Source organism: Rhinopithecus bieti, unplaced genomic scaffold, assembly GCF_001698545.2.
Source record: "Rhinopithecus bieti isolate Rb0 unplaced genomic scaffold, ASM169854v2 scaffold_40655, whole genome shotgun sequence".
Taxonomy (NCBI): domain Eukaryota; kingdom Metazoa; phylum Chordata; class Mammalia; order Primates; family Cercopithecidae; genus Rhinopithecus; species Rhinopithecus bieti.
Genome location: NW_016816823.1, coordinates 238,010 through 265,002, shown reverse-complemented (window position 1 = coordinate 265,002; position 26,993 = coordinate 238,010). Strand labels below are relative to the sequence as shown.

The 26,993-nt window shown below is 41.0% G+C and overlaps 1 protein-coding gene across 2 annotated transcripts in view; it reads left to right on the top strand.

The window, feature by feature from the left end:
* Positions 1-26,993, top strand: part of ATP6V1H (ATPase H+ transporting V1 subunit H) — a 121,514-nt gene that overhangs the window by 90,531 nt on the left and 3,990 nt on the right. For both annotated transcript variants that reach the window (XM_017855291.1, XM_017855292.1), the window contains one exon: positions 2,607-2,720. In XM_017855291.1, coding sequence (XP_017710780.1) covers positions 2,607-2,720 — 114 coding nt within the window. The remainder of the gene's footprint in view (positions 1-2,606; positions 2,721-26,993) is intronic.

Here is a 26,993-nt window from a genome sequence, read left to right as displayed (position 1 = left end):
GGCAGTGTTTTCTCTCATGGTTATAGGAGGTTTTTTTCCCCCCCAAACTTTATGGATGTTCAGTGGATTTGCAGACCAACAATTTGAACTAAGTTTTCAAAAAGATTAATCATAATCCTCAAACATTTTAAATTACGTATTTCTTTCATGTCAAGTATTAGAATTATTTTGTTTTTGAACTTTTACCAAGTTATCTAGAACAGACTTCTTGAGTCATAAGAAAGGATCGCTGGGCGCAGTGGCTTACGCCTGTAATCCCAGCACTTCGGGATTCAGTCGTATTTTGCTCACAACATGGCAGTTTTCTGAGATTGTATTTTGATCCTCATTATTCATTGGTTCCAGAATTGTGAATTTTCCCACCTCCTAAAAAGTTTATTTTCAACACCCGTGCCAGTGCTGAGGCGCTTTCGCAGTTATCCGTGGACATGTATAGAGTTGTTGAATAATTGGAGTCGCTCATGGACACATCCGCAGCTGTGGGGGAACAAGGCAGCGTTCCGCCATCCTGTGTTCTCTCTTATGCTAGAAACAAGCGTCCTTTACGTGGTCTGTTTAGTGCCATACTTTTTTTTGCAGTTTTGTGGGGTTTTTGTGTGTGTGGGGGGCGATTTTGCTGTTAAAAATTGCCTCAAACCTTCTGCTGGAGTGCTGTGTAATGTTCCTAAGCGCAAGAAGGGGCTGTTATGTGCCTGTGGAGAAAACTCGTGCATTAGGGAAGCTTCCTTCAGGCAGGAGCTACAGTGCTGTTGGCTGCTAGCTCAGGCCTCAGAGGCAGTCTAGAGAACAAGCAGCCTGTGACTGTGCTCTGTGAAGCTCAGTGGGGCTCCAAAACCGACTGTGAAAGGACCTTGTCAGCTATTTTAAGGATTTGGGTCCTTTGTTTTATTTTTATTTATTTTTTTAAGAAACAGGGTCTCACCCTGTTGCTCCAGCTGGAGTGCAGTGGTGTGATCATAGCTCACTGTAACCTTGAGCTGGGCTCAAGTGATCCTCCCACCTCCGCCTCTCAAGTAGCTGGTTCTACAGGTGCACACCGCCATGCCTGGCTAATTTTTTATTTTAATTTTTTTGTGGAGACAGCGTCTCATTGTGTGACCCAGGCTGGTTTCGAACTCCTAGGCTCAAGCAGTTTGTCCTAGCTTGTTCTCCCAAAGTGCTGGGATTACAGGCATGAGCCTGGCCTGGGTCCTTTTGTTAAGAGAAGTAGAAGCCACTGAATTTTAAGTAGTAAAAATAATATGCAGAGTTTTGCTAAGATCCCTTGGGCTACAGTGAGAATGAGAGGCAGGAGAGCATCTTGTATCATCGTCGCTGCAGAGCTGGGCTTGGTGTCCTGCAGGGACTTAGGCTTTATGTCCTTTAATCATCACAGCAACGCTGTAAAGATGTCCTTGTCTTCCCTATTTGTCAGGGAGGAATTTACCAGGTAAAGGACTTGTCTAATTAACATGTTTGATAAATGGCTGAGCTGATATGTTAGATAATGTTTTAAAGTACGGTGCCTGGCATGCAGTAAGCACTCAGTTAATGTTTGATGATACTTATATTATGTTCTTTTTGTTCCCCTCAGTTCAATACTTTTTTTTAAAAAACCATGCTTTAAAGAATAAAATATGAAAAGGTATGCAGATAAAAGCTTCCCTTTCACTCCCACTCCATCTACTTCTTTCTTTCTGACCCCAGAAACCTTACTGATCTGTGAGATTGTCTTAAATCACCAAACACCGTACTGTATTAAGGTGCCACTTGTCACTGACTGTATAGTAGGTATCCTCCACTAGACAGGACTGGGGACTGAAGAATGGACAGGGCAGTCCACACTGTTTTGTGGAAGTTGAGACTCCACAGCTCTGTCTGTAACCACACTTTTGCAAAGGAACAGAGGACCTATTTCTGTGCATGACGAAAATAACCATTTTTACTTTCCTTTGTGTATGTAATAAGTGGATTTTCAGGGTGTTGGAAGTGTGGTGATAGAAAGCAGTGTCGGTTGTCAGTCATCTCGGTGCTCTCAAAGATATGAATGTTCTCCTCCATCTCACTGCCCAAGTCACATGGCATATCCCATTGTTCTGAGAAACGGGTGGTTATCTTAAAATCAGTAGTCTTTTCCAGAAAATTAGCATGGGTGCTCTTTAACCCTCTGTTCCCTGCTATCTACATCTAAGCCCCTATCTGTCACACAGCACAGTCACTGGTGGGCTTGATATTGATTGTATGTTATGATGAAAATTAGATGGTGTTCAATACTGATTTTAAACAAGCAAGAAATACTGATAATAAAAACGTTAATACTCAACCACTTAGAAAACCATGATCTAAAATGCTGGTGACTGGGTGGTATCTGGGCAGATCATACTTTTCTGGATTAGGGATGAGAAATGAGAACAACTGTTGGATTTATCATTAGGAATTCAAAAAAGAAAATATTTGAATACTGTAAATCTGTGGTTCAGGGAAAATGATGTAAAAAAAAAGACACATGTTTGGTTTATTTACGCACATCGTTACTTTCCTTTTTAGCATTTTAGTATTTGAGATGCTTACAAACTGTGAATTTGAGAGTAATTGCATCTTCCTCACCACGTCTCTCCTGTTTGCAGGGTCATCGAGCAGCTTGGCGGGAAGCAGCTGGTCATGAACCACATGCATCACGAAGACCAGCAGGTCCGCTATAACGCTCTGCTGGCCGTGCAGAAGCTCATGGTGCACAACTGGTATGCCACAGCTTTTTGCTCACACTCGTACAGTAGTCTGCAAAACCTCACTTGCCATTCTAAAAGTTCTTATGTAAATGCCTTGAATGACCATTTTTAAAATCAGTGATTTTGATTCAAAATTTAGAAATATGTTTTAGTAATTCAAAGCAATAACACAATAGTTTTAAAAAGATGGGCTGCACTCAAGGTCTCAAGTGTATATTCAAAATAATAATTTCAAAAACAACTCCAGAGGTAACTCAAAGGATCCTGTGACATAAGTCAGTCAGTTCTTTTTGGAGTTGAATGCAGTTGGACTACTGATTCCTTTAGAGATGCCACAATTTTGCAAGGCTTAACTATTCAGCATATGGTAAATTGAATGAATTTTACCAATTCACATAAAAACACTAAAAGCTGATGAAACTCAGATTCAGCTCTCACATTTCATTCATATAGTTTATGCTTTTGAAGTAACTAAAGTTGTGCTTCTTTGTTGCCTGTTTTATTTTAAAATAAAATTAGTGACTTTTTTGTATCCACTTAAAACAAGATCAATTAAAGAGTAACTACTTAGACATAATGGTGAGCCCTTTGTGTACATAATAGAAGAAATGAAGAAATGAAGATTCCCCTTGGCATAGCTGCTTTTAGCTGTAGGTTGGGTGTTCAGTGCCTTCATCACTATCCTAAACAGTTCAAATGCCTCTCCATTCCCCAGCCTCTGGAAGGATGCTCTGTTTTGGACTATTTTTGTTAAGGCATCAGGAACAAATATACATTGCTTTTAACTGACAGTAATGCTACCAGCCTTTCCAAAGGAGAGGATTAATGATGCACTAGCATGGGTGCGTTTTGAGGATGCAGGCAAATACAATGTAGGAGAATATCCAGGAGTGCTGCTGTGGTATCATGTGTTAAATATTATGTTCCTGCCACTTAACACTTTTATCATAAATAGTGACATTTATGTAAATTCTTACAACTGCTTTTTGAGCACTTTGTACTCTAATAAGTGTACAAATTTGTACCCTGATAAGTTAAATGATGTTAGGTATGATGGAAGTGGGTGCAACTTTATATAAGATGATTAGAGAAAGCCTCCCTGAGTAGGCCACAGAGCTAAGATGACAGTAATGAAAAGGAACCAGCCATACAGCTCTATTACTGGGATGAATAAGCATTTTAGGTAGAGGGAATGAGAGGTGAAAAGGCCATGAAGTAGTAATGAACTTGGCTTGTTTAAAGCAATGTATAGGGACTTATGTGGGTTGTAACACTCAGGGTTGGAGGTGCTGCTGGCATCTAGTGGATAGAGACCAGGAGTGCTGGTAATATCCTGTAATGCAGACAGTCCCCAGCATTAAAGAAGTGTATGTCAGTGCCGAGGTTGGGAAACTCTGATAAGAAGGATGGTCAAGGGCAAACTCTGACATGAAGGACGGTACAAGGGGAAAAATACGGTTCAGGAGAGGTAGGCAGAGACCTGATCGTGTAGGGCCTTGTAGGCTATCATTTGACTCCAATAAGATGAGTTGAAAACCATTGCAAGGATATTAAATAGGGGAATGACAAGATGTGGTTTATGTTTCGAAAAGGTCACTTTGGCTACTCCCTGGAGAATGGATTGTGAAGGGTAAGTGAGAAAGAATGAAGAGCATTTGAACTGGTTCTCATGATAGTCTGGTGCTGAGATAGTTGGTGGCTTGGCGTAGACGATAAACATTGAGATAAGAAGTAGATGGACTTGGGGTAGATTCACAGCTAGTGCTGACAGCACTTGATGGGCTGAAAATGTTTTTACTTTTTTCCATAACTTCAGTGCAAGAAGAATGGGATCAAAACAGAAGGTAAAATGCCAGAATGGTTTTATCTGTTTAGCAGGAGGAAAACTTCAGGTCTGTCAGTAAAACTTAGGATACACCACTGGATTTCTCTCCTTACTTCACTTTACCCCAAGCTAGATTTTTCAAGATAAATCAATTATTTAGTAATTTCATATTTTATGGTTTGTTTAGATCTCTTTCAGGAATTTAATTTAAAGGATGTTGGCATTTAATAGAATTTGAGGCCATTGCAACCAATGAGCTTATAGTTGCCAGATGTTTTTCTAAAGTTTCTATGAAAGTCAAAGTCTTATTTTCCCATTGTGTCGAAATTAAGGCTATTGAAATATAATTATTATTTTATTTATTTCTCTTGAAATCTTTCTTGTTGGATCTAGTGGTTTTCTTGTTTTAAAAAATGTATATTCCTAATATGAAAGGCAAGATGTGTGTGAAACAGGATGTTTGCCAGTGGAGGAAATTTTTTGGTTGAGAATTTTTGTTGTTCAGATGATCATGTATTGAAGGTGAAATATTTAAAATTTGACTTTTTTCTTGAATTTAGAAACTTGGTGTAGTCTCATAGTACCTTTCTCTGTGTATGATTGTAAGAGGAAGAGTATTCTGTCTTTACAGGGAAATACTAGTTTATTTGCTCTTTATGAGAGGGTATTCTTTTTTCCTTTATCTTTCTAATTATATTACAAACTTTTAAAATTTTAATGTTTTAGCTATGATTATTTCCTTTACATTTAATGGAGAAGCTTAGTGTTAGTATTTTCCCACACTTCCTTCATAGAGAAATTTTTGTATAAAGGAAGATTAAAATTCACCTGTGATCTCTGTATTTGATTGTGACTTATAAATTTCTGTGGCTCCGTGTGCCAGAGAATGAAAGTTACTCAAGTAATAACAATTTATTACAATACCAGTTTAATATGAGACTAAATAGAATACCATTTGGAAAGTAGTCTTTTGCAAATTATATCCCCAAATGTAAAAGAGGTTTGGATCAATATCTTTTTTCAGGTAACCTAGTTGTCTGTACTAAACTATACTTATAAAGACTACCTTTCTACCTGCCTAAAATAGGGGCTTTTTAACCTAAAATATGTTACTGGGGTTATAAAGAATCTATAAATTTCTCTAAATTGTTTTCTTTTGTATCAAGTGAAAATTTGAAATACAGTGGAGTTTTTCTTTTAGCATTGGCTTGATTTAAATGGAAACGAGTTATTATAAATTGTGTATTTTAGCCCTCCATAGTGAAATAGTTATTTGAACATACTTAAAATGCAAGCACAGATGAAAGCATGAAGGTCTGCATAACAGGCAGCAGCAGCAGCAGCAGCAGCAGCAGCACTTTGCCTGCATTCCTGGGCTTTTCTGCCCTAAAGGATTTTTAGGTTTTTGGTATTGCATTATTCCTGAAGTTTTTGTTTATCAGATTACATTGTAACTTTGGATACAATAAAGTTAACATTTATTACTTTCTGCCATGAATTAAAAAAATTATAATTTCAAAATTACATTTTAAGTGTAATTTATGTTACTTAAGAAATCATGGAACTGGGTCAGATATGGATTTTGATTTTGATTCTGTTATAAGGAGTTAAATATTAAGTTTCTTGATAATGTAGAGATACATTTGAGTTTATATCACATGGAATATAGAGTTATATAATGGGAAAATACTTATTTAATTATTTTATGATTGATTTTAAAACTGCATCCTTAAATTGTAGGTGTTAGAATACCAGCGTTTCTCCCCTTCCACATCACATCTGTATTTATGTGGAACAATGGATTATAAATAACCCTGACTGAGAGTGGGTGAGGAGCGGTGGGGGAGGAATAAAGTTGTCGGGGAGGGAGGGGACAGTGGCACCCACTGGGCGCCCTCAGATGGGAAGCCTGAGCAGGTCAGTCCTACTCATGGGCCTCCACAGCTCTCATCTTTTTGTGCCCACCATGGCATTCCTGGCGCGCCCTTTGTTCTTTTGTGCAGTGTTGGATTTTTATATTCATAAATTTGGCAGAATATATAAACAGTGACAACTTAGAGAACTTGTATTTATACATCTAATTCATCCATTTAACATCATAAAATGTCAATTGTTTTTCTCCTACAGAATGATTTTAAATGTAATCAGCCTCTAATGCAGAAGCAATAATATGTGCGTATGAACAGCTCAGGACTTCAGGAAAGAAACACTGATGTTTGTAGGTAGAGGATCTCATGTAGAATTTTCTATTTTTGTCTCTAGATTCTTATTCAGCCCTTTCTTAAGCAGCATAATAAGTTATAAGAGTGTTACCATCTCGATTTTTTATGCTTAGGTGAATTAATGTAACAAAAACTCAGCAGGCTGAGGATGATATTACTTTGTTCTCTGGTATTTTTATCAGCTTTGCATATTTTAGTTATTCTGTAAGTGCAGAGGCATAAATACTGTAATTAGAAGAGTTACGAACTAAAGAGAGAGAAAAAAAAACTCTTATGTGTTTTAGCTAACTTTTAGGATACTAATAAAGTTACCAAAACATTCCACATGATTTTCAATAAAAATAACATTTCTAGATTTAATGTTTTCCAGAATTAATTTCTAATTTCTAAATTAATTTCTAGATTCTCTTTCTGGGTTTCTGGAATTTTCTAGGTAGCTGAAATTTTCTGGGTCCCTGGTCTCTTTCTGGGTACCTGAAATTTTCCACTTTTTTTTTTTTTGAGGCGGAGTCTCGCTCTGTCGCCCAGGCTGGAGTGCAGTGGCCAGATCTCAGCTCACTGCAAGCTCCGCCTCCCGGGTTTACACCATTCTCCTGCCTCAGCCTCCGGAGTAGCTGGGACTACAGGCGCCCGCCACCTCGCCCGGCTAGTTTTTTGTATTTTTTTAGTAGAGACGGGGTTTCAACGTGTTAGCCAGGATGGTCTCGATCTCCTGACCTCGTGATCTGCCTGCCTAATTTTCCACATTATTACGACGTTTTTAGTGGAGGAACATTTGAAAATGTTTTTAATGTCAAATGTTTTGTGTATTTGAAAAAAACAAATATGACTGGATTTTTTAAAATATGAAAACTAATTCCAGCCGTAAAAAGAGGAATTTTTTACAGCTGTTATCTCACTATCAACTGGTAATTCAGCCTCCCAATTGAAGGTTGCTGCTTCTTTGCAAGTTAGAAATGTTTCCTAAGACTGTATTAACTTTAACTTTTCTGGACACTATGCACCACTGAATTACAGTTGATTTGGAAATACCAGCATAACATAAATCTCAGATTGTTGCAAAGTATCAGCCTAAGTAAACATTCAGAAGAACTGGAAAATAAGCATTTTGACAGTAAAGAAAACCCCTGATGGATAATGTAGTCTGTGGACTTTATAATTAAACATAAAATCAATTACAGGTTTCACACATAGGTGCACATGACTAAGTGTGGGGATCTGTGGATGTAGTTCATGTTTTAGTTTTGTTTGCTTATGATTGGCTTCTTAGACAAACAGGTACCTGAAGTGGCATTTAAAGGATCAGTAAAGCATAGACGAAAGAAAAGGCTGGTCTAGTAAGGAGAAGTAGAGAAAAATCAATTAACTTGCTTTGGTTTTCATTGCTTTCTCTTCCTTCTGTGTGGGTGGAGCAGTTACATTTGTGGTCAGTTGGCATATTTCATTTCATGGGCTTTGTGTGTGCACATGCATGCATCTGTTTTTTGTTTTTTTGTTTTGTTTTTTGAGGCAGAGTCTTGCAGTGTCGCCTGGGCTGGAGTGCAGTGGCGTGATCTCGTCTCACTGCAACCTCCACCTCCTGGGTTCAGGCGATTCTCCTTCCTCAGCCTCCTAAGTAGCTGGGATTACAGGTGCCCACCACCACACCTAGCTAATTTTTTTGTATTTTTAGTAGAGACGGCACATCTTTTAAATCCAGTAAACCTCACTAGAATGGTTGGCAGAATATACTAAAAATTTAATTAAGATTAAGCAAACTTTATATTCACTCTCTAAGAGATTTAAGTTTTCGAATTATTTTCTCAGCGTCCCTTTATGTATGTCACCCAGGTGTTACGTCTTGATGGGGGAAAAATATTTCATAGCTAAATGGAAATGAATTGACAGGTTTTGTCATTAGTAAAACCTAAGGAATTGACCAAAAGAGGGGAGAAGTATCAGCCTATTGTCTTAAGAAAGGTACCTTTTGATGTAAATATTCTTTAATTGAATTTTTATTCCATTTAAATTTTAAAAGAATTGTACAGCAGTGCAGCAGTTACATTTAAAAATCTAAATCCTCTTAGATGAATAAGATAAAGTTTATCATTTGTTTTTACTTCTGTTTTAAAAAAGGAATTCAGCATAAAGGTGCCAAAGTGTTAGTACAGGGCCAGAGGTTTTCCTAAAAGACCAGATTTCTCCCACCACACTGTATCAGATCTGTACGGCATTCTCCTAGAGGCACCTCTCACACTGGTAGGAGCTGTGTTCTTCTTGCCTTATTTTCCTTAAGGGCTAGGCATTTAGAAGCCTGAAATGAAAACAGTCTCTTGGATGACAGTATTTCCTGCCTTGCTAAATATCCCAGAAATGTATTCTGAGAAAACTTTTCAGTGTCTGGTTTGAACGCTATGCTGTTCCATTTGTATCCAGCTCTTTTCTCAGTTAAGAGAGTTATGGGAGTATTTACTTTTATCTCTGTAATTGTCTCTAATTTAGTTACGGACAGAAATACTTGTTAGAAAATTCAGTTTGTGCTAAAGTAGAGAAATAAGAAGTAGAAAATAAAGGCGTAGCCCACAGTTTCAGTACACTGTGGTAGCAGGACGAGCCGCAAACAAAACCTTTCAGATACCAGGTTAAAGAAAGAAGTGGCTTTATTCAGCTCGGAGCATCGGCAGACTTGCGTCCCGAAAACTGAGCTCCCCAGGAGAGAAATGCCTGCCCTTTTAAGGGCTTACAGCTCTAAGGGGTCCATGTGAGAGGGTCGTGATCGATTGAGCAAGCATGGGGTATGTGCCTGGGGCTGCAGCATCAGTTATCAAGACAGAACAGAGCAGAAAGTTTCACAGTGCTTCCTTATACAATGCCTGGAATCTATAGATAATACAAGAGGTTAGGTCAGGGGTTGATTTTTAACTACCAAACCAGGCCTGAGGCGTGGCACCGGGCTGTCTATTGATTTCATTTTTACCTTTCTTAACTTTTACTTCCTCTTTCTTTTTCTGAGGTATGAGACAATAAGAGAAGTGGTCTCCTTCCTTATTCCCCCCTTTGAGAATCTGACTTATTAGTGGGAGTTCTCATTCTCATTTTCACTACTTAGGTCTTCCTGCAAGACAGATTGATAATGATTCATGTAATACATCTGTGCCGAGGTTTTCTGATTAACTGAGGTAGCAACAAAACTTTTTACTATTTGAAGGAGCAAGGGTAATACACAGGGGAGCAGCAAGCAAGTTCTTATTACTAGCAATACACATGCGATGAGGGTTGTAAATTCTCATATAGTTGGAAACTATTTTTTAAATAAAGACTTAGGATTAAACCTCTGCGACACCTGTACAGGCACGTGTCCCAACTTTGTCATGTCTCTAACTATATTTTCAACTACTTGCCCTTGATCATCTATGTGCAGACAATTGGTTAGGCTGAATTTTCCACACATTTCTCCTTCAGCCGCTAGTAAATAGTCTAGGGTCAATCTATTCTGATAGACAGCATTTTTCATTTGGGTTTCTTGCCAGGCTAAAATGGTCAAAGCTCTGCCAGTTTTATTAGTGATTATTTCTAAGATGGCCTGCAACTGTATGATTTAATTGAGCATGTAGATGGGGTTTGACTTTTAATAATAGAAGTTTTTAAGAGCTAGACGTTTGAACTTGTGGGCATCTGTTTGGGGAAAGAGTTAGTCAGAGTAAACTTATTTTGAGGCATTAACTTTTTTGCTTCCTAAGGCCATTGGTCTCCTATGTTAGTCTTTCCACAAACATGACATGAGGAAATGCGTAGGCTGCTGGCAATGTTTTTAGCTAAGGGAGGAGGCTCCGGTAACTTTTGGTTTATATGCTTAAATAATGACTTAAAGACTTGGAAATGCTGCTGGGCCGGATGGGTCTGGGTTCTTTGATTTAAGTAGTATGTGTACAGTGGGAACACTTTTATATAGGTGCTAGCAAGGACAAAAGAGGTCCTTACCTGGGAAAAAGATTGAGTACAGCGACAGAACAATAGTAAAACAGTATTCAGGAATACTACTAGTCCTAAGATGTCTAACTACATTACCTGTTTGACGAGTCCTCAAGCTCGGCAGTGCTTAGACTAGTCAGCTTCTGGTGTGTGACTAGAGCAGGGCTTGTTGTTTCCTCAGCAGCAGCTCAGTCTCGCCTTAGGATTAGCCGGGTTGGACGATCTGAGTCCTGCTGGTGGTTCACTTGTCCTGAACTGCCGGTGTCAGCCGACTGTGGTGGATCCAAGACACGACACCTGCAACTTTAACAGCAGTGGGAGTGAACAAGATTACAATATAGGGCCTATCTCATATGGATCCTAGAGAAATTAGATTTTACTTTTTGACCTAAACAGAGTCACCAGATTTAAAGGAGTGTCAGGCTTATAGGCATTTTTATGTACTTAATTATGAACACTTTGTATGGCTATTCCTAAAGCCTGCATTTGCCTTTTTTTAAGGTCAATTCCCCTAGTTCCTGGAGATTACCTTCAATTTTGCGGACTTATGATTTGGGGGGTGGCTGGCTGAACAAAATCTTTTTTTTTTTTTGAGACGGAGTCTCGCTCTGTCACCCAAACTGGAGTGCAGTGGCCGGATCTCAGCTCACTGCAAGCTCCACCTTTCGGGTTCACGGCATTCTCCTGCCTCAGCCTCCCAAGTAGCTGGGACTATAGGCACCCGCCACCTCGCCCGGCTAGTTTTTTTGTATTTTTTAATAGAGACGGGGTTTCACCGGGTTAGCCAGGATGGTCTCGATCTCCTGACCTTGTGATCCGCCTGTCTCGGCCTCCCAAAGTGCTGGGATTACAGGCTTGAGCCATCGCGCCCAGCCGTGACTGAACAAAATCTTATAGGGAAAATACCTAGTTTGTTTGTTGGGGGTGCACCTGACTTGGAGGATGACCATAGGCAAAAACCTGATTTTCAATGAATTTCCTGGCAATATTTCTTCAGTAGCTGCTTGAGTGTCCGGTTTATGCATTTTACCTTTTTCTGAACTTTGTGGCTGGTAGGCGGCATGCAGTTTTCATGTGATCTTTAATACCTTTGCTATTTTCTGTACCAAGTCAGCTGCAAATGCTGGCCCATTGTCTGAGCCGATTCGTAAGGGCGGTCCATATCTAGGAATAAGATCTCAGAGGCACACGGGTTACTTTACGAGCTTTTTCAGTTTGTGTTGGATAAGCCTCCACCCACCCAGAGTAGGTACACACAAGAACTAGTAAATACTTGTTACCTCCACACTTTGGCATTTCTGTGAAGTCCACCTGGAGATCTTCAAAGGGGGCTGTTCCGTAAGCTTGTATGCCGGGCAGAATGGCTGGACCTTGCCTCGCATTGTGCTGCTGGCAGGTAATACATGGCTGTGCCACCGTTTTGGCAAGGGCTGATAAATGTGAGATGTAGAATAACTGGCCTAACAAATTTTTAAGTGACTCTTGGCCTAGGTGAGTGGTCTCATGCACAGCCAGTATAGCTGTGGCTCCTAGCAGTTGTGGCACAGCTATCTTTTTATCCGGTAACCAGATCTATCCTTCTTCTATTATTTGTCCTCCTTCTGTCTGGAAAAAGTCCTTTTTTTCTTTAGAATAAGTAGGTACAAGGTCAGGTGCTTGAGGGAGAAGGGGGGCTGTGACTGACGCCTGGGAGCGGGTGGATGCAGCTTTCCGAGCCTCTGAGTCAGCCCAGGAGTTCCCAAAAGCAACTTTAGTGGAAGCTCACTGGTGTCCCCTGCAGTGCGTGACTGCCACCTTTTGGGGCCTCTACACTGCTTCTAGTAGTTGCAAGATTTCTTGCTGATGTTTTATGTCTTTTCCTCCGGAGTTTAACAAGCCTTTTTCCTTGTATAATGCCCCATGTACTTGGAGGGTTAAGAAGACATACTGAGAGTCAGCATACATGTTCACAGTCTTACCTACACTTAGTTCTAAAGCCTGAATTAAAGCAATGAGTTCATCCTTTTGGGCTGAAATACCCTGGGTCAATGATTGGGCTTCAATGACAGTATCCAGGGTTACCACTGCATATCCGCACATTTTTCTCCTTGTGGGTTGACGAAGCTGCTCGCATCCATATACAGCTCCCAGTCCACTGATGCCTAAGGCTGGTCCCAGAGGTCAGGTCTGCTAGAGTAAACTGAGTCTAGCACCTCTACACAGTTAAGCTCGACAGGGCTCTCTGATACCGAGAGCAAGGTGGTGGGGTTCAGGGTGTTACAAACTTCAGTGGTTATGTGGGGGATTTTCACAGAGCAAGCTTTGGTACTTGGTTAGTCTAGCATTCGTTGGTCAATGATGTCCTTTGGTATTCATTAAAGTCACCACAGCATTGGGGGGCTTTTATATTCAGCTTTTGCCCAAGAGTCAGTTTATCTGCTTTTTGTGCTAGCAGGGCAGTTGCTGCTAAGGCCCTCAAACACAGGGGGCAACCTTTAGAAACCTCATCTAGTTGTTTGGAGAGGTAGGCCACCGGCCTCAGCCAGGGCCCCACAGTCTGAGGCAAAACCTCAACTGCCATTTTTTTCTCTCTCTGACACATATAGTATAAATGACTTTGTCAGGTCAGGCAGACCCAGGGCTAGGGCTGGCATGAGTTTCTTTTAAGTCACGGAAGGCTTGCTGCTAACACCCCTATTCAACAGGTTCCTGGTCACCCCTCTTTGTGACTTGGTACAGAGGTTTGGCCAGTACTGCAAAGCTTGGGATCCATAACCTACAGAACCCTATAGCTCCTAAGAATTATCTCACCTGCCTTCTGGTCTTAGGCTCCGGCAGGTTGCAAATGACCTGCGTTGTTTCTGATCCTAGACTGCGCTCCCCCTTTTGGATAGTAAATCCTAGGTAGTGTACCTGCTGTCTGCAGATCTGAGCTTTTTTTTGGACACCTTATACGCACAGTCCTCCAGGTGCCGGAGCAGGGCATCTGTTCCTTTGGTGCACCCGACTGCCATGGCGTCTCCCAGCAGGAGGTTGCTGACGCACTGGAGCAACACGCAGCCTAGGTCTCTGGCGGGAAACTTCTGCAGGTCTTGTGCCAGGGCCTCCCCGAAGATAATGTGGGAGTTATTGAACTTTTGGGGAAGCCAGGTCCAAGTGTATGAGTGGTGACACCTGACCCTGGATCTTCCCACTGGAAAGCAAGTAGTTTCTGGCTGTCAGGAGCTAGTCTGATGCTAAAGAAAGCGTCCTTCAAGTCCAGGCAGGTGAACCAACTGTCCTCAGTACGTGAGCAACTGGTGGCAATCAGCCTAAGTAGGGTTATGAGTCTGGATAATAGTTTGAAACAAATTAGTTAAGGCTTGAGGCTTTTTAGTATAAGATGGGGTATTGTTCTTTCAATTGAGGAGATCAGCAGAGGTGAAGGGTTGATACACAAAGGCACACCTTTCTACCATACGCCTGTCTTTGTCTACCCCAGTATATCGCTGCTCCCTCAGGAGCATTTGCATAGCTCGAGCAAGGCCAGGTTTGAGACTGCCCGCTTGACTATCTTGACTTCCTTCCCTGGCCTCTCAAGGCTCTGATCCTCCCCTTCGAGGTGAGACCTGGGACGTGTTAGCTCCTAAACCTGGTTCCTGGGGTGCTATTGGCCTTGGTAAAGGAGGAGTAGGCTGGGACATATGAAGGAAAGATTTCTGTTACCTCTGGCAGCTCCTGCAAAACTGGTTTCTCTTGCTGTTTCTGGGATTTCTTCTTTTAACACTGTCTGCTGGCGAAGCTGCTCTTTTACTTTTGGCTTTTTTTTTTTTTTCTCAATAAGCCGTTAAACAGGGCTGGATCTATGCTGGTTTTGTCTATGTTATATTTAACTATGAATCAGTATAAAGCAATTTGGTCTGGGTACACTGGCTCCCTCCGACCTCTGTCACCACCTGAAATACATGGCCAGTTGTTCCCTGTCTGTAGTTCTTTCGGTTGGCCATCCAACACCAAAAGAGGGCAATTCTGATTTACATTCACAGAGAGTTCTCAATCTCTTGGGGGTTAACTATAATCCCCTGCAAAACCTTTTTTAAGGTTCTGTAACACGCACTTTAATAGCATAAGTTTTGGATGTTTCGATGACTTTTTTCTTATTTTTTTATATATGTATGTTTTTTAACATAGTTCCTAGCGGAGTGGGCTTACTTTGAGTGTAACTTTTTTTTTTTTTGAGACAAAACAACTCTCACACTACAAGAGAAGGAAAGGGTAAAAGGTCACTCACTTGTCTAATTCACACTAAATCAAAACCAAAGCCAAAGTGTCGATAAAGGCACGCCTGTTCATCAAGCAATTCAAGCCAAGTCAAAATCAAAACCAAAACCAAAGTGCCAATAAAGGCATGCTGTGGGTGATCAGGCCATGCTTCCACTCAAATGGAGTCGGCAAGTTCCTAAGACCGTCTTACTGTATTCCAGATGTCCGAGTCCAAGCACCAGTTCCTTCCCAGTGTTCAACCATTGTGTTGATCCTCCGCAGGGGCCTGCCGTGCACCGCTCTGATGAGGTATTCCACCGGGGCAAATGCCTACCTGGGAGCGCTCTCAGGATCCGCGTTGCTCAAGCTGGCTGGAGTCCCCACAGGGATGCTCCAGAGGGCAGGCCTAAGCCCCGTAAGGGGCTGCCTCGACCATCTGTTAATTACCTCACTTCCCGGTCAGGGAACCAAGAAATGTAGCAGGACGAGCTGCAGACGAAACCCCTCAGACACCAGGTTAAAGAAGGAAGTGGCTTTATTCGGCCGGGAACATCAGCAGACTTGTGTCCCAAAACCGAGTTCCCCGGGAGAGAAATGCCTGCCCCTTTTAAGGGCTTACAGCTCTAAGGGGGTCCATGTGAAAGGGTCGTGATCGATTGAGCAAGCATGGGGTACGTGGCTGGGGCTGCATGCATCACTAATCAAGACAGAACAGAAAGTTTCACAAAATACTTCCTTATACAATGCCTGGAATCTATAGCTAATACAAGCGGTTAGATCAGGAGTTGATTTTTAACTACCAAACCAGGCCTGGGGTGTGGCACCGGGCTGTCTGACTATTGATCTCATTTTTGCCTTTCTTTAGCTTTTACTTCCTCTTTCTTTTTCTGAGGTATGAGACATTAAGAGAGGTGGTCTCCTTCCTTATCATGAGAGCTGTGACAGAAGTGTATGTAGGTGTCACAGGAGCTTGGGAACAGGCAGGAGCAGGCAGTGCTAGAAGTGTTAAGGGTTAAGGAGTGAGTTGGTGGAGATGTGGCTGGGGTACCAGGAGGACTTCGGGCAAAGGCGCCCTGTGAGCACGCTGTGTGTAGGGAGTCGCAGCAGTGCTGTCAGAAGTGGAACTCGGATTCTACCAGTAGTGGAATTAACATCAGAAGACATCCTTTGAAGTTGCGTGAAGGCTTAATAAAATTACAGTCACCTGAATGTTAATTTTACTTCTTTTTGGATTTTATTTTACTAAGTAAGAGGTTTATCTTTCTCATGTCATGTGGACTGTGGATATCGGTGAATCCAGAGCCCAGCAAAATCATGAAAGAGCCAGAGTCGGCCGGGTGCAGTGGCTGATGCCTGTAATCCCAGCACTTTGGGAGGCCAAAGCGGGCGGATCACAAGGTGAGGAGATTGAGACCATCCTGGCTAAAACGGTGAAACCCCGTCTCTACTAAAAATACAAAAAAAAAATTAGCTGGGCTTAGTGCGCGGGTGCCGAGCAAACTGTTCCCAGCTACTTGGAGGCTGAAGGCAGGAGAATGGCGTGAACCTGGGAAGGGCAGAGCTTGCAGTGAGCCAAGGTCACGCCGAGTGCACTCCGCCCTGGGGCAAACGAGTGAGATCCATCTGCTCAAAAAAAAAAAAAAAAGAAAAAAAAAAAAAGCCAGAGGTCCTTTCACCCTACTGCTCCCCTCCCCTCAGTTTTAGGCGCTTTTGTCCTCCTGGTTGAGTGGAAAAAGGGAAGTGTGGAAAGGAAAAAAGGTTGCTCTGAGTTTTTGTTTTTGAGTTTTTTAATTGGAATTGGAAAGAATTTTAACTACTGAAAAGCTGCTTTCATCTGTAGTCACCAGCTTTGACATTATGCTGTATTTGTGTGTGTTCTCTTTATCTTTCTGAGCTGTTTGAGAGTAAGTGGCAGACGTTATGGCCCTGCAGCCCTGAATACATGGGCACGGATCTTCTCAGAAGTAGGATATTCTCTTACATAACTGAGGTCCATTGATGCAATATATAGTGCTTACTCAGACTCATGGTTTTGGTAAAATTGATTGTTAAATGATAATCTAAAAAAACTTTGCAATATTTTAATAAACTCAAGAAGCTATACCTTAAGAAATAATGTAGATGATAGAAACAAGGTAGCCACTAGAAGATCCATCAGAACAAAACAGGAATGTAATTGATTCTGCTAGTGAGAATACCTTAGTTAAACTAAGTCTAAACATGTTTTTCTTGTTCTTCTCCAAGAATAGTTTGTTTACAAGAAACAAATACCTACCCGAGTTAGCTTAAATATAAGGAGACAGGTGACAAGGATATCAGGTGGCTCACAGAATCTAAGTTAAGTGAAGTCACACAGTCCACTGAAACTGGGGACCAGAAAGTTGGCGGGAAGCGCGGCAGGCAGCAGTGTTTTCCACCTCCCATTCTCACGTGGTTTCTCACATTCATAGCCAGGCTGCTCACTTCTTCTCTGTAGACTGCTTTTCCTGCCCAAGACCCTGTCATGATTGCTCGAGAGGCGCAGGCTGAGCTTTGTCATCATGACATTCTAGCTCAGCTTTCCACATGCAGCGGGCATGGTTTGGATATGCCCTTCCAAATTCCTGGGTGCAGGAAGCTCTCTTGCTTCCTGCCTGGCCTGTTCATTGGCTGGTTGTCTCCCCTTTACCTGCTGAGTGAAGCCAGAGTGGGAGGATGACCTGGACTAGTACAGTGCGTGAGGCCCATTCCTCAGAGGACTTTGCAGGACTTCCACAGAACTGCAGCTGGACTTTCTGCCCTGTCTGCAGGGCAGTTCTTCTGGTGTCCTTTGACAGACTCAATTCTGTCTCCTTTCTCACTTGTAGTTTACAAGAATAACTGTAGATATGCTGGGAATGTAATATCCTCAGATAGGGAAGGACAGCCTGGAATAGCCTGGGCTCCGTTCCGTACTCTCTTCCTCCCCGCAACAGGGTGAGCTTCAGCACGTTAGCCCAACACATCACGTGGCCCCCAGGGTGTAAAACTCAGGGTGGGCTACTTTCTGGGGTCCTTCAGCTGCCTTGCGAGTGAGGCATGCACAGATGAGACTTCATCTGCCCTGGGCTACTTTCTTGCACGTTTTGGGGACTGGCTTGCCATGGATCCCAGGCCTCTGTTGCCCCTTCCTGCCTATCTGTAAGTAATAAATAGGCTTCATATAGCCTCCTGTATGTGGGTGTTCTGTTTCTCCAAATTCAGCCAGGTTGGTAACCAGTGCACAGTGAACTTGTTTCATATTTTCTTCTTCCTCTCTTCCAAAATATTAACTTAACTTTTTTCTGGTCTGGTTGTCCTAATTTTAAAGACAAAAAGTATAACTTAAAAAAAAAAAAAAAAAAAAACTGGGCTGGCCAAAAAAATCATGTGGTGCTAGTCTCTTATGTTTGGTGTGGGGAGGTTTGAGGAGGGCAGCTGCTCTGGCCCGAAGGTTTTCAGCCTCTGCCCTCGAATCTCCAGCTGTCAGTCATCAGCCAAGAGCAGAACTGGAACCGCAAGACTAATTGTATTAATTATTAATTCGTTCATTGAGGAAAGATGAGTGAAGCGTTTATCTTGGTTCTGGTGAAATCAGGACTGTCTTCCTGGAGGCAGGCGGCCTGTGCTGAGGCCTTAAGCAGGGCTGACCCATGTGATGGTGAGGGGGAGGGCGGGGCTTTGTGCCCTGCTGGCCCTCTCTTAGCTCACATTTGGTGCCCACCTCAGGGTAGCACCTAATAAATACTGTCGAGTGGATGGCATTGCCAGAAGGGACAAAGCAGGGGATCTGCATGGAGTTCTGTTGCGTAGAGGAGCACGGCCCAGTGAAATTTAATGCAAGCGACACAGGAGAAATGTAAAAATTGCAAGTAGCCATATTTTTAAAAGTTAAAAAAAGTGAAGTTAATTTTAATAATGTTTTATTTCACCCACTATATCTACATTATTTCAACGAGTAATCGGTGTAAAATTTTCTAATGAGATATTTTCCACTTTTTTCACACGGAGTCTGAAAAATCTGGCAAGTTCTTCACACTCAGCACAGTTCAGTCTGCATGTGCCCCATTCCTGGGGTTCAGTAGCCACCCATGCCAAGTGGCTCTTGGCCCCTGTGAGGCTGAGGACAGAGGCTGAAGGGGCGAGTTGGGAGAGATGTGGCTGCCGAGGCAGGGGAGCCTTCCTTGTCACGTTAAGGAGTGTGGACATTTTCCCGGAATAATGGAAGCAATCAGAGGACTGAACAGAGGGCTACTGTGAGAAGGCTCGTGTTTGATGTCACCCTTCCTGCTGCGTGGCAAGTTTAGAGGCAAGAAAACCAGGTGGGAACTCTTAGATCACTCTAGAGATGAGGCAGTTGTTCCCTAGGTAATAATGGTGACAGCAAAGACAGAGGAAAGACCAGTTTTTTTAGTTATTAAAAATATGGAAGTGACAGGGCTTACTGATTGTGTGGAGCTGGTGGTGAATGAGTCACATCAAGATTGGCAGTCTGGCTTGCGACCTGCAGCTGGATGTTTTCCATTGACTCACACAGGAATGTAGACAGAGGAACAGAATTGGGGTGGCACTGAGGAGTTCATTTTTTAGACACATTGAATTTGATGTTTCTGCTTTCTAGCTGAGGAGAAATTCAAAAGCTGGAAATACAGGTTTGGAGTTCAGGAGTAAGACATAAGCTAGATTGAGAGATTTAAAGTAATCAGTGGAGTGAGAGTGGAAGTCGTGGAAGGGGATGAGATTACCTGAAAAAGTGTGTGTAGAACAGGGGCTCTTCACTGGGGAGGTTTTGGATTAACTCCCTGAAATTGTACGCGGTAGGGGAAGAGCCCATGCTTTCCACAGGAGTCTCAAAGAGCTGTGTGATCCAAGAAAGGCTAAGAACCACCTGCTGCCATGGACTCTGACAAAACATTGAATGGGCTGACAGAAAAGGAGTAGATTTTACCCAGGGAGGGTGGGGTGGTAGCAGTTAAGACCTTAACTGCTTAACTCTAAGGAGAACTGGCTGGAAAATTAGGTGAAAACCAGAAACATGTGCTGTTAGGGAAGGAAAGGAAAACAAGTATATTTCAGGAAGGATAGAGTAGTAGTGAGCAGTGTAAAATAAGCTGAGAGGACGAGGAAGGGAGGACTGAAAAGTATGCAATGGGTGTGGCAGCGAGAAGGCCATTGGCCACCTGGGCCAGGTAATTGATGGAGGCAAGACCCTGAAGAGCCAGGATGGGATGGTTACTTAGGGAAAGTAACCAGCTGGGACTGTCTACCATTAAAAATGTAGAAAACTTTCCTGCCGATACTCCAGCTAGTGAGACCAAAACATCTGTCCAGACTAGCTCAGATCGACTGACTTAGCAAATACGTATTTATTAAAAGGAATTGCTAATTCATGGGTGGGGTGAGCTGTCTGATTCATGCTGAATAAATGTTTTCCTCATAGCTAAAGATTTAACTTGTTATGGTCCAAACTTGTGATTTGGAAGTGGAAGTGGGGCTAGATAGTGGGGAGGAAGCAGAACCATTCTTTAAACATGGTCAGAGTATTCCCTGGTCTTTCTCCATGATCTTGTGTGCCACAGATAGCAGGAGAGAGCGGAGGAAGACAGTCCTATTTCAGATAATGGGAGGGAAGAGAATTCGGATTATTGAGGCACTAAGGAGGCACTAACGAGGGATGTTATCTTTTGAATCTTTACACATCTCTACAGTAGATGGGTAGATGTTCTCCTCTTTAGAGATCCTTCCCTTTTTTATGCCTTAGGGTTTCAAATATACAGAACTAACTTGGCGGTGATAGAATATATTTGTTGTTTGAATCTCTGTTCTTCAGATAATGTTCTGAAGTTCCTCTGGGTAGCAGGGTAGAATAGTATCTATTCAGAATTTGATAGGCATGATTTACTTTAATCTTGTTGAAACCTCTGTCAAAATAAAAAATGTGAAGCACCTTAGATTTAAAATATGATATACTTAAAACATTGTTACTATATAAGAATAGTCTTTTATATTGTGGCAGCTAGGGACCAGTTAGTTTCCTGAAATAAATTTTTAATTTGAAGCTTTAAGAGAAAAAAGCTTCCAATTTGGAAAAAATTGTTAGAAATTATTTTGCCATTATGTCATGTTAAATGAGAGCTAATATAAAGTATGGGTATATAATCAAGGTTGATTATTAAATATAAAAGTAAATGTATAGGGGTGTCTGTACAACAGATTATTTACTGTTGTTGAAAGTGTTTTTATTTGCAACATAGCACTGGAAAGAGTAACAACTTTTTCAAAGAATAGGGAACTATTAGAGTGGCTTGTATTAACATTTTTTAATGGAATAATCTTTGGATAGTTTTGAGTATAAGCTGTGGTCTAAAATGTTTAAAACAGAATTTTGATTTATTTTACATTTTACTAATTAAAAATTTTGCCTAGTTTTCTCCCACTAAATGATTTCTTGTCAATGGTCAGTGCCCTTCAGACCAAATTGTTCATATATTATGCTTTTAGGAACATCATTAACATGCAGTTTGAAACTTAGAGCTCTTTATAAAGGAGAACACACAAGCAAGTCATCATACTCTTTGGCATTTTTTTCCCAGCTGTTTTTGTCTGTCTCCCTCTCCTTTCTTTCTTCTCTTTGTTTGAATTGTGCTAGTCTCCCAGTTGGGGTAGATGATAGTATTATATGGTCCTAATGTATTTTAACCTTGCTGACTGTCCTTTTGGGTACTCAAGATTTTCTCTGTCGTATGTTGTTACACTTGATTTTGTTGGTTCTGGCCTGATATCACAGTCCGTCTTTCTGTTCTTCGCTGTGTAAGGGAATTAGATGGGGCAACCTAGATGACAGATGAGCTGTCAGGTGGAAATGGTGTCAAGACTGCTGCATGCTCAGACAAACCACTGAGCAAAGTGTCTTTCTCCATTTTCTGATGCTTATAATAGAATACCTGAACTGAGTAATGTCTGAAGAAATGGAATTTATTTCTTACAGTTACGGAGTTTGAGAAGTCAAGGTTGAGGGGCTGCATCTGTTGAGGGCCTTCTTATTGGTGAGGACTCTACAGAGTCCCGAGGTGGCACAGGCATCACATGGCCAGGGGGTTAAACGCCCGCTCATGCTAGCCTAGGGTTTCTCTCCCTCTTTTTTTTTTTTTTTTTGTATTTTTAGTAGAGATGGGGTTTCATCGTGTTAGCCAGGATGGTCTCGATCTCCTGACCTCGTGATCCGCCTTGGCCTACCATAGTGCTGGGATTACAGGCGTGAGCCACCGTGCCCAGCCTCTTCTTATAAAGCCATAGTCCCACTCTCATGAAAAGCCATTCATCTATTAATTCATGAATGGATTAATCCGCTCATGAGGGCAGAACTTCATGACCCAGTCACCTCTTTAAGGCCCCTCCTCTCAATACTGCCACATTGGGGATTAAATTTCAACATGTGTTTTGAAGGGGACAGATACTCAAACCATAGCAGAAAGTTTCAGAATTCCAATATTTGGGGAAAAAAATATTGGTTCTATTGTCATATGTCTAGATTTATTTAAGTTTATAGGTAAGCTGTTACCTAAATATATTTTAAATCCCAAGTTGACTGATCTAGTCACATATACTTGCACTAAAGCCAGTGTATATCTAGTATAGGTGCTATTGTTGTTGTTTTTCCAGCCAAGGTTATGTCTCAAGGATAGTTATTTTTGTTCAAGAGAACAGTAATGGGAAGGATAGGTTCATCTAATGATGTAACAGAAACCCCAAATACCATGACTTAAGAGAGAGATTTGTTGTTATCTTACATCCAGGGGTGGGCTGGGCAGACCAGAACTAGACAATGCACAGAGATCCAGCCTCCTTCAGCTCAGTGTACTGCCATCCCTGGGGCGTGGCCTGGTCCTCTTGGCTGTCGGGGTGGCAGGGAGCCAGGGAGCAGGGGTATGTTCCAGGCCATGGGGAGGCTCCTGGAAGTTGCCCCTCAACACTTCCACCTTATACCGTATTGGCCATTACTCAGTCTTCTGGCCATATGTAGCTACAAAGGAACTGGGAAATGAAATCTTTCCTCTGATAGGCTATGTGGCCTACTAAGATGAAAGGGTTCTGTTACTGAGGAAGGAGAGAAAAAGGATATTGGGGAACATTAGCGATCTCTTCCCCAGGAGTTATAAATCTGTACTCGTCTGTACTAGATTATAAATAATTGCTTTGATTTTAATTCTTAGGTTTTGGGGGGCCATATGACCTACTTCCACTGGCAGATAATTTAGAATGCTGTGGTTGTGCTTAGATTTCCGGACCTTTTAACGCCCCTCTTCCTTTCAGAGTTTGAGAAAAGTCTTGTAATCTGTTGTTTGTAGGTTTTTGAAAGTTAATATTTGGTAATTCCGATGGCATAGGCATTGCCAAGAATTTTTGTTTTAATGTTTGAAATGTTTAAGAAATTAAAACAACTGAAGTAGTTATACTACTTTTATTAGCTTACTTAGAAAATAGTAAATTGTAGATCACATTTAAATGAGATTTAATTTAATTTAAAAACTGGTTTTTGACAGAGAGGGTTGGTGATAGTAGGTCCATTCATCACCTCCCTATAAAGTTTATATTGGATTTACAAATTTCAACATGTCTAACTTTTCTGTTTACCATTTTGGGGAAAGCTAGAGAGATCGATGGTTCATCCCACGGTGAGGCAGCAAGCGCATGCTGCGCTGTGACCCCATGGGAAGGACGCACAGCCACGTGACCACATGGAGAGCAGGCTTAGGCCCAGGAGGGTTCTGGGCAGAGAGGAGATGGGGACTGTGAACAGAAGGAGGAAGTGGGGGAGAGAGCTGTGCAAGCAGACACATCCGGGTAGGGAGATCCTCACCCAGCTGGGGAATTACCAGACAGCTGGAGTCTGTTATGAAGCTAAAATAAAGTAGGAGGCATGCAAAGTGGCCACATCACGATAAACCATCTCTGCTTTGATGTTCTGAGTTCTTTCCTGAAGGCTGTAGAAAACCACCGAGAGGTAAAATAACAGTGTCATTTTAGCACGGCCACTTTAGAGACAGTGGTTGTGGGGAGGGTACTGGATTTTGGATTGTAAAAGACTAGAGGGAAAAGACCAGTAGAGAGGCTGGAGATCCAATCCAGCCATGGTGAGAGGCGGGATCAGGGGTGAGTAGGGTGGGAGAGATTCAGCGTATGGAGGAGAGGGGATCTGTGAGAGCTGGTTACCAGTTGGATGTGAAGGAGAAATCCGAGGGAGGAGGCCAGCGACTTCCCAGGTTTATCCTTGATATTCTTAGTTACCAAACAAAATCACACACACAAATCAAAAACGTCTGTCACCTTCTATGTAGTGTGCCAAAGTTGTATAATCTGCTTTATTCTTTAAATAGCTCTGAGACTCATTTCAGGTGATTATATTCATATTGAAGAAACATCTGGCCCACGTGTTTTGGTTTATTTTAGTTTTTGCATATCTTGTGGGAAAATGGATTCTCTAAAGAATAATTTTGTAGGCTAGGAGATCCTTCAAGTATAATTATAAAGCTGATTTAATTCATTTTCTACTACATGTCATTAAAACATTGAACTAATCTTCTAAAATATTATTTCTTTACTTTGGATTTAGTTGAGTTTTCTTATGTTATATGCAGATTCTAATTAAAAATAACTTTTAAATTTTGTTTGAGCAATTCTGCAGTTAGATTATGGAGTAGTTGGTAGGTTTAACTGCTGAAGACTGGCTCTACAGTGTTGCAGCACATTTTCCTTTAGGAGAAAGATGCATCCTTTTCCGGGTCTAACTCTCCTGGAGGACTCTTCAAGTACCCTTTATTCAACAGTCATCGATCTCTTAGTTTATACCAGGGACTGATCTGAAAACTGGACGATGATAAATGGGATACCATCTCCACTCTCATATGCTCTCAGTCTTCCTAAATATAATTTGAGAAAAAGAAATCTGCAATAAGTCTTAAATGTGGACTTCGCTTACATGCTGTCGTTGTAATAAATAGAAAATAAATATTCTTATTAGAAGCTCTTGTAACTGCACAGGCATTTCTCCCACACTGCGCATTGCATAACTGGATTTGTATGCAGTGCAGTTGGCTAGGGGTGTGCCCTGTGTTGTGCAGGTTGCTTTTGGTTATAAGTACTTGATGATCAGGAACCAGCATTTAAAAGGTAAAGGAGTGTTTGCTGCCAACTCCAATTCTTTGAGTGGCTCAGTGCGTTGCTTGCCCATCATAATCACGCATTGGAAAAGCAATGAAACACGGAAGATACTGCCTATCTGTGACAGAGCTGGTAGCAGCAGGGGAAGAGGACAACTCTTGAGCATAGCCAGAAATAAAGAAATGCAGGTTTAAACTGTTTAGTGGCATTTAGATTTTACAGCTTATTAAAAGAAAATAAAAGATTTGATTAGTGGAATTCCTGTAGGAAAAATAACTTTGTTATTGCAAATTTTACGTAAATTGCTTTTAGAATACACTCTTTAATGCAATTTCTTTTAAAATGTACATTTTGTTTCTTAGAACTACAAATCCTATAAACAGACTCTAGAATAGACTTTTAGAATCACTGATCTCTTTTTTTTTCCTTTTTAATTCCATGAATCACCTCTTTAGGGAGATTGCTAACCTATTAGTCTTTGGATTTAGATGCTGTTAGAAAGTGAAGTGTCTAGTGATCATGAAAATATGTTTGAGAAAATAAATTGAGGATTTGCACTGTGATGTTCTTAATCTTTTTTATTCTCACAGCTGTACAATAATGTATCTCTAGCCAGTGAGAGGAAGAATAATGTACCATGAGGTTGTACTATTAGTCATTAAAACTGTGAATTTTGAAATCAGACTTGGTACCAATACACTCCCCACTAATCTAGTCGTCCTAACCTTACAACATGTTAGTTATCATTGCTAAACTCGAGTTACATATCTATAAATGGGGCTCTTCTGTACCTTTATGGGTATTCTTGTGAAGAGTACGTAAGAAAATGTATGTCAAGCAGCTAGTGCATTGCTTAGTAACTAGCAGGCACTAAAAAATGGTACATGTTGTGATGTTAAATACGGTTTTTCCTAGGCTGAGATCAAAATACTGTAGAAAGAGTTGGACTATGTAGTACTTACTCTTGGAATTTAAATGTTTTTGTAAATTAGATACAGATGAGAGAGGGCACTGCGGTTTTCATATAAACACAATTTGTTTTTTCATAAAACAAAATTTTTTTTTTTCAGTTCATAAAACAAAGTTTGCTTTGTGTTAAAATGATAAAAGCTAGAGGAATCACTGAATGTATAACTAAACTATAGTGAGTTAGCATTAAAGAAAGCAGAGTTATATAAAATTATTGATGATTTATTTTTCCCCTTAACCAAATATAAATCTGTATTATAAACAACTATAAAGTTTATATTTTCTAAGATAAATTGTGTTTATATATTTAGAAAAGAATAGTTTGTTAATGATTTATTTTATACCAACTTGTTTTCCAAAACAGGATAGGTAAAGAGTAAGAAACATGTAATTATGACTCAGATGTAGTTTTAATGATCATTATGACAAACGTACTGAAAGAAGCAGGCTGTAGAATTCTAATAACATTATGGTTTTAATTATGAAAAATTTGCATACCAAAGGAAGACTAGAGAAAACAGTACAAAAATGCTGCTAACAATGGGTTTTCTACTTGACTTGGTGGGCAGGCAAGGCCAATAAAGGAAAATAAAAAAGACTTAGTAGTTTTCATTGATTAATATATTCGTCAGTAGAAAATCACTTTTTTCCTGTCACTAAATTACACAGCTGAAGTTACCATGTATTTCAAATTATGTAGGTAAAGTTTGTATGTTGAAATACTATTAGAGTGTCTTCAATTACAGTTTTAAAGAAAGAAACATCTATAATGTTTGAGTCTTTAAGCAACTAAATATACTGTGACGGTGAGGCATTTGATTAGAATGGGTAATGGTCTTTCTGTTGTTTGAAGAGTTACTATAGCTAAGTAAGTGCTTCCTGGTGCCCTAGCTCCTAACAGAATAGAACCCAGATAGTTAGTCACCTTCAGAATGCCCC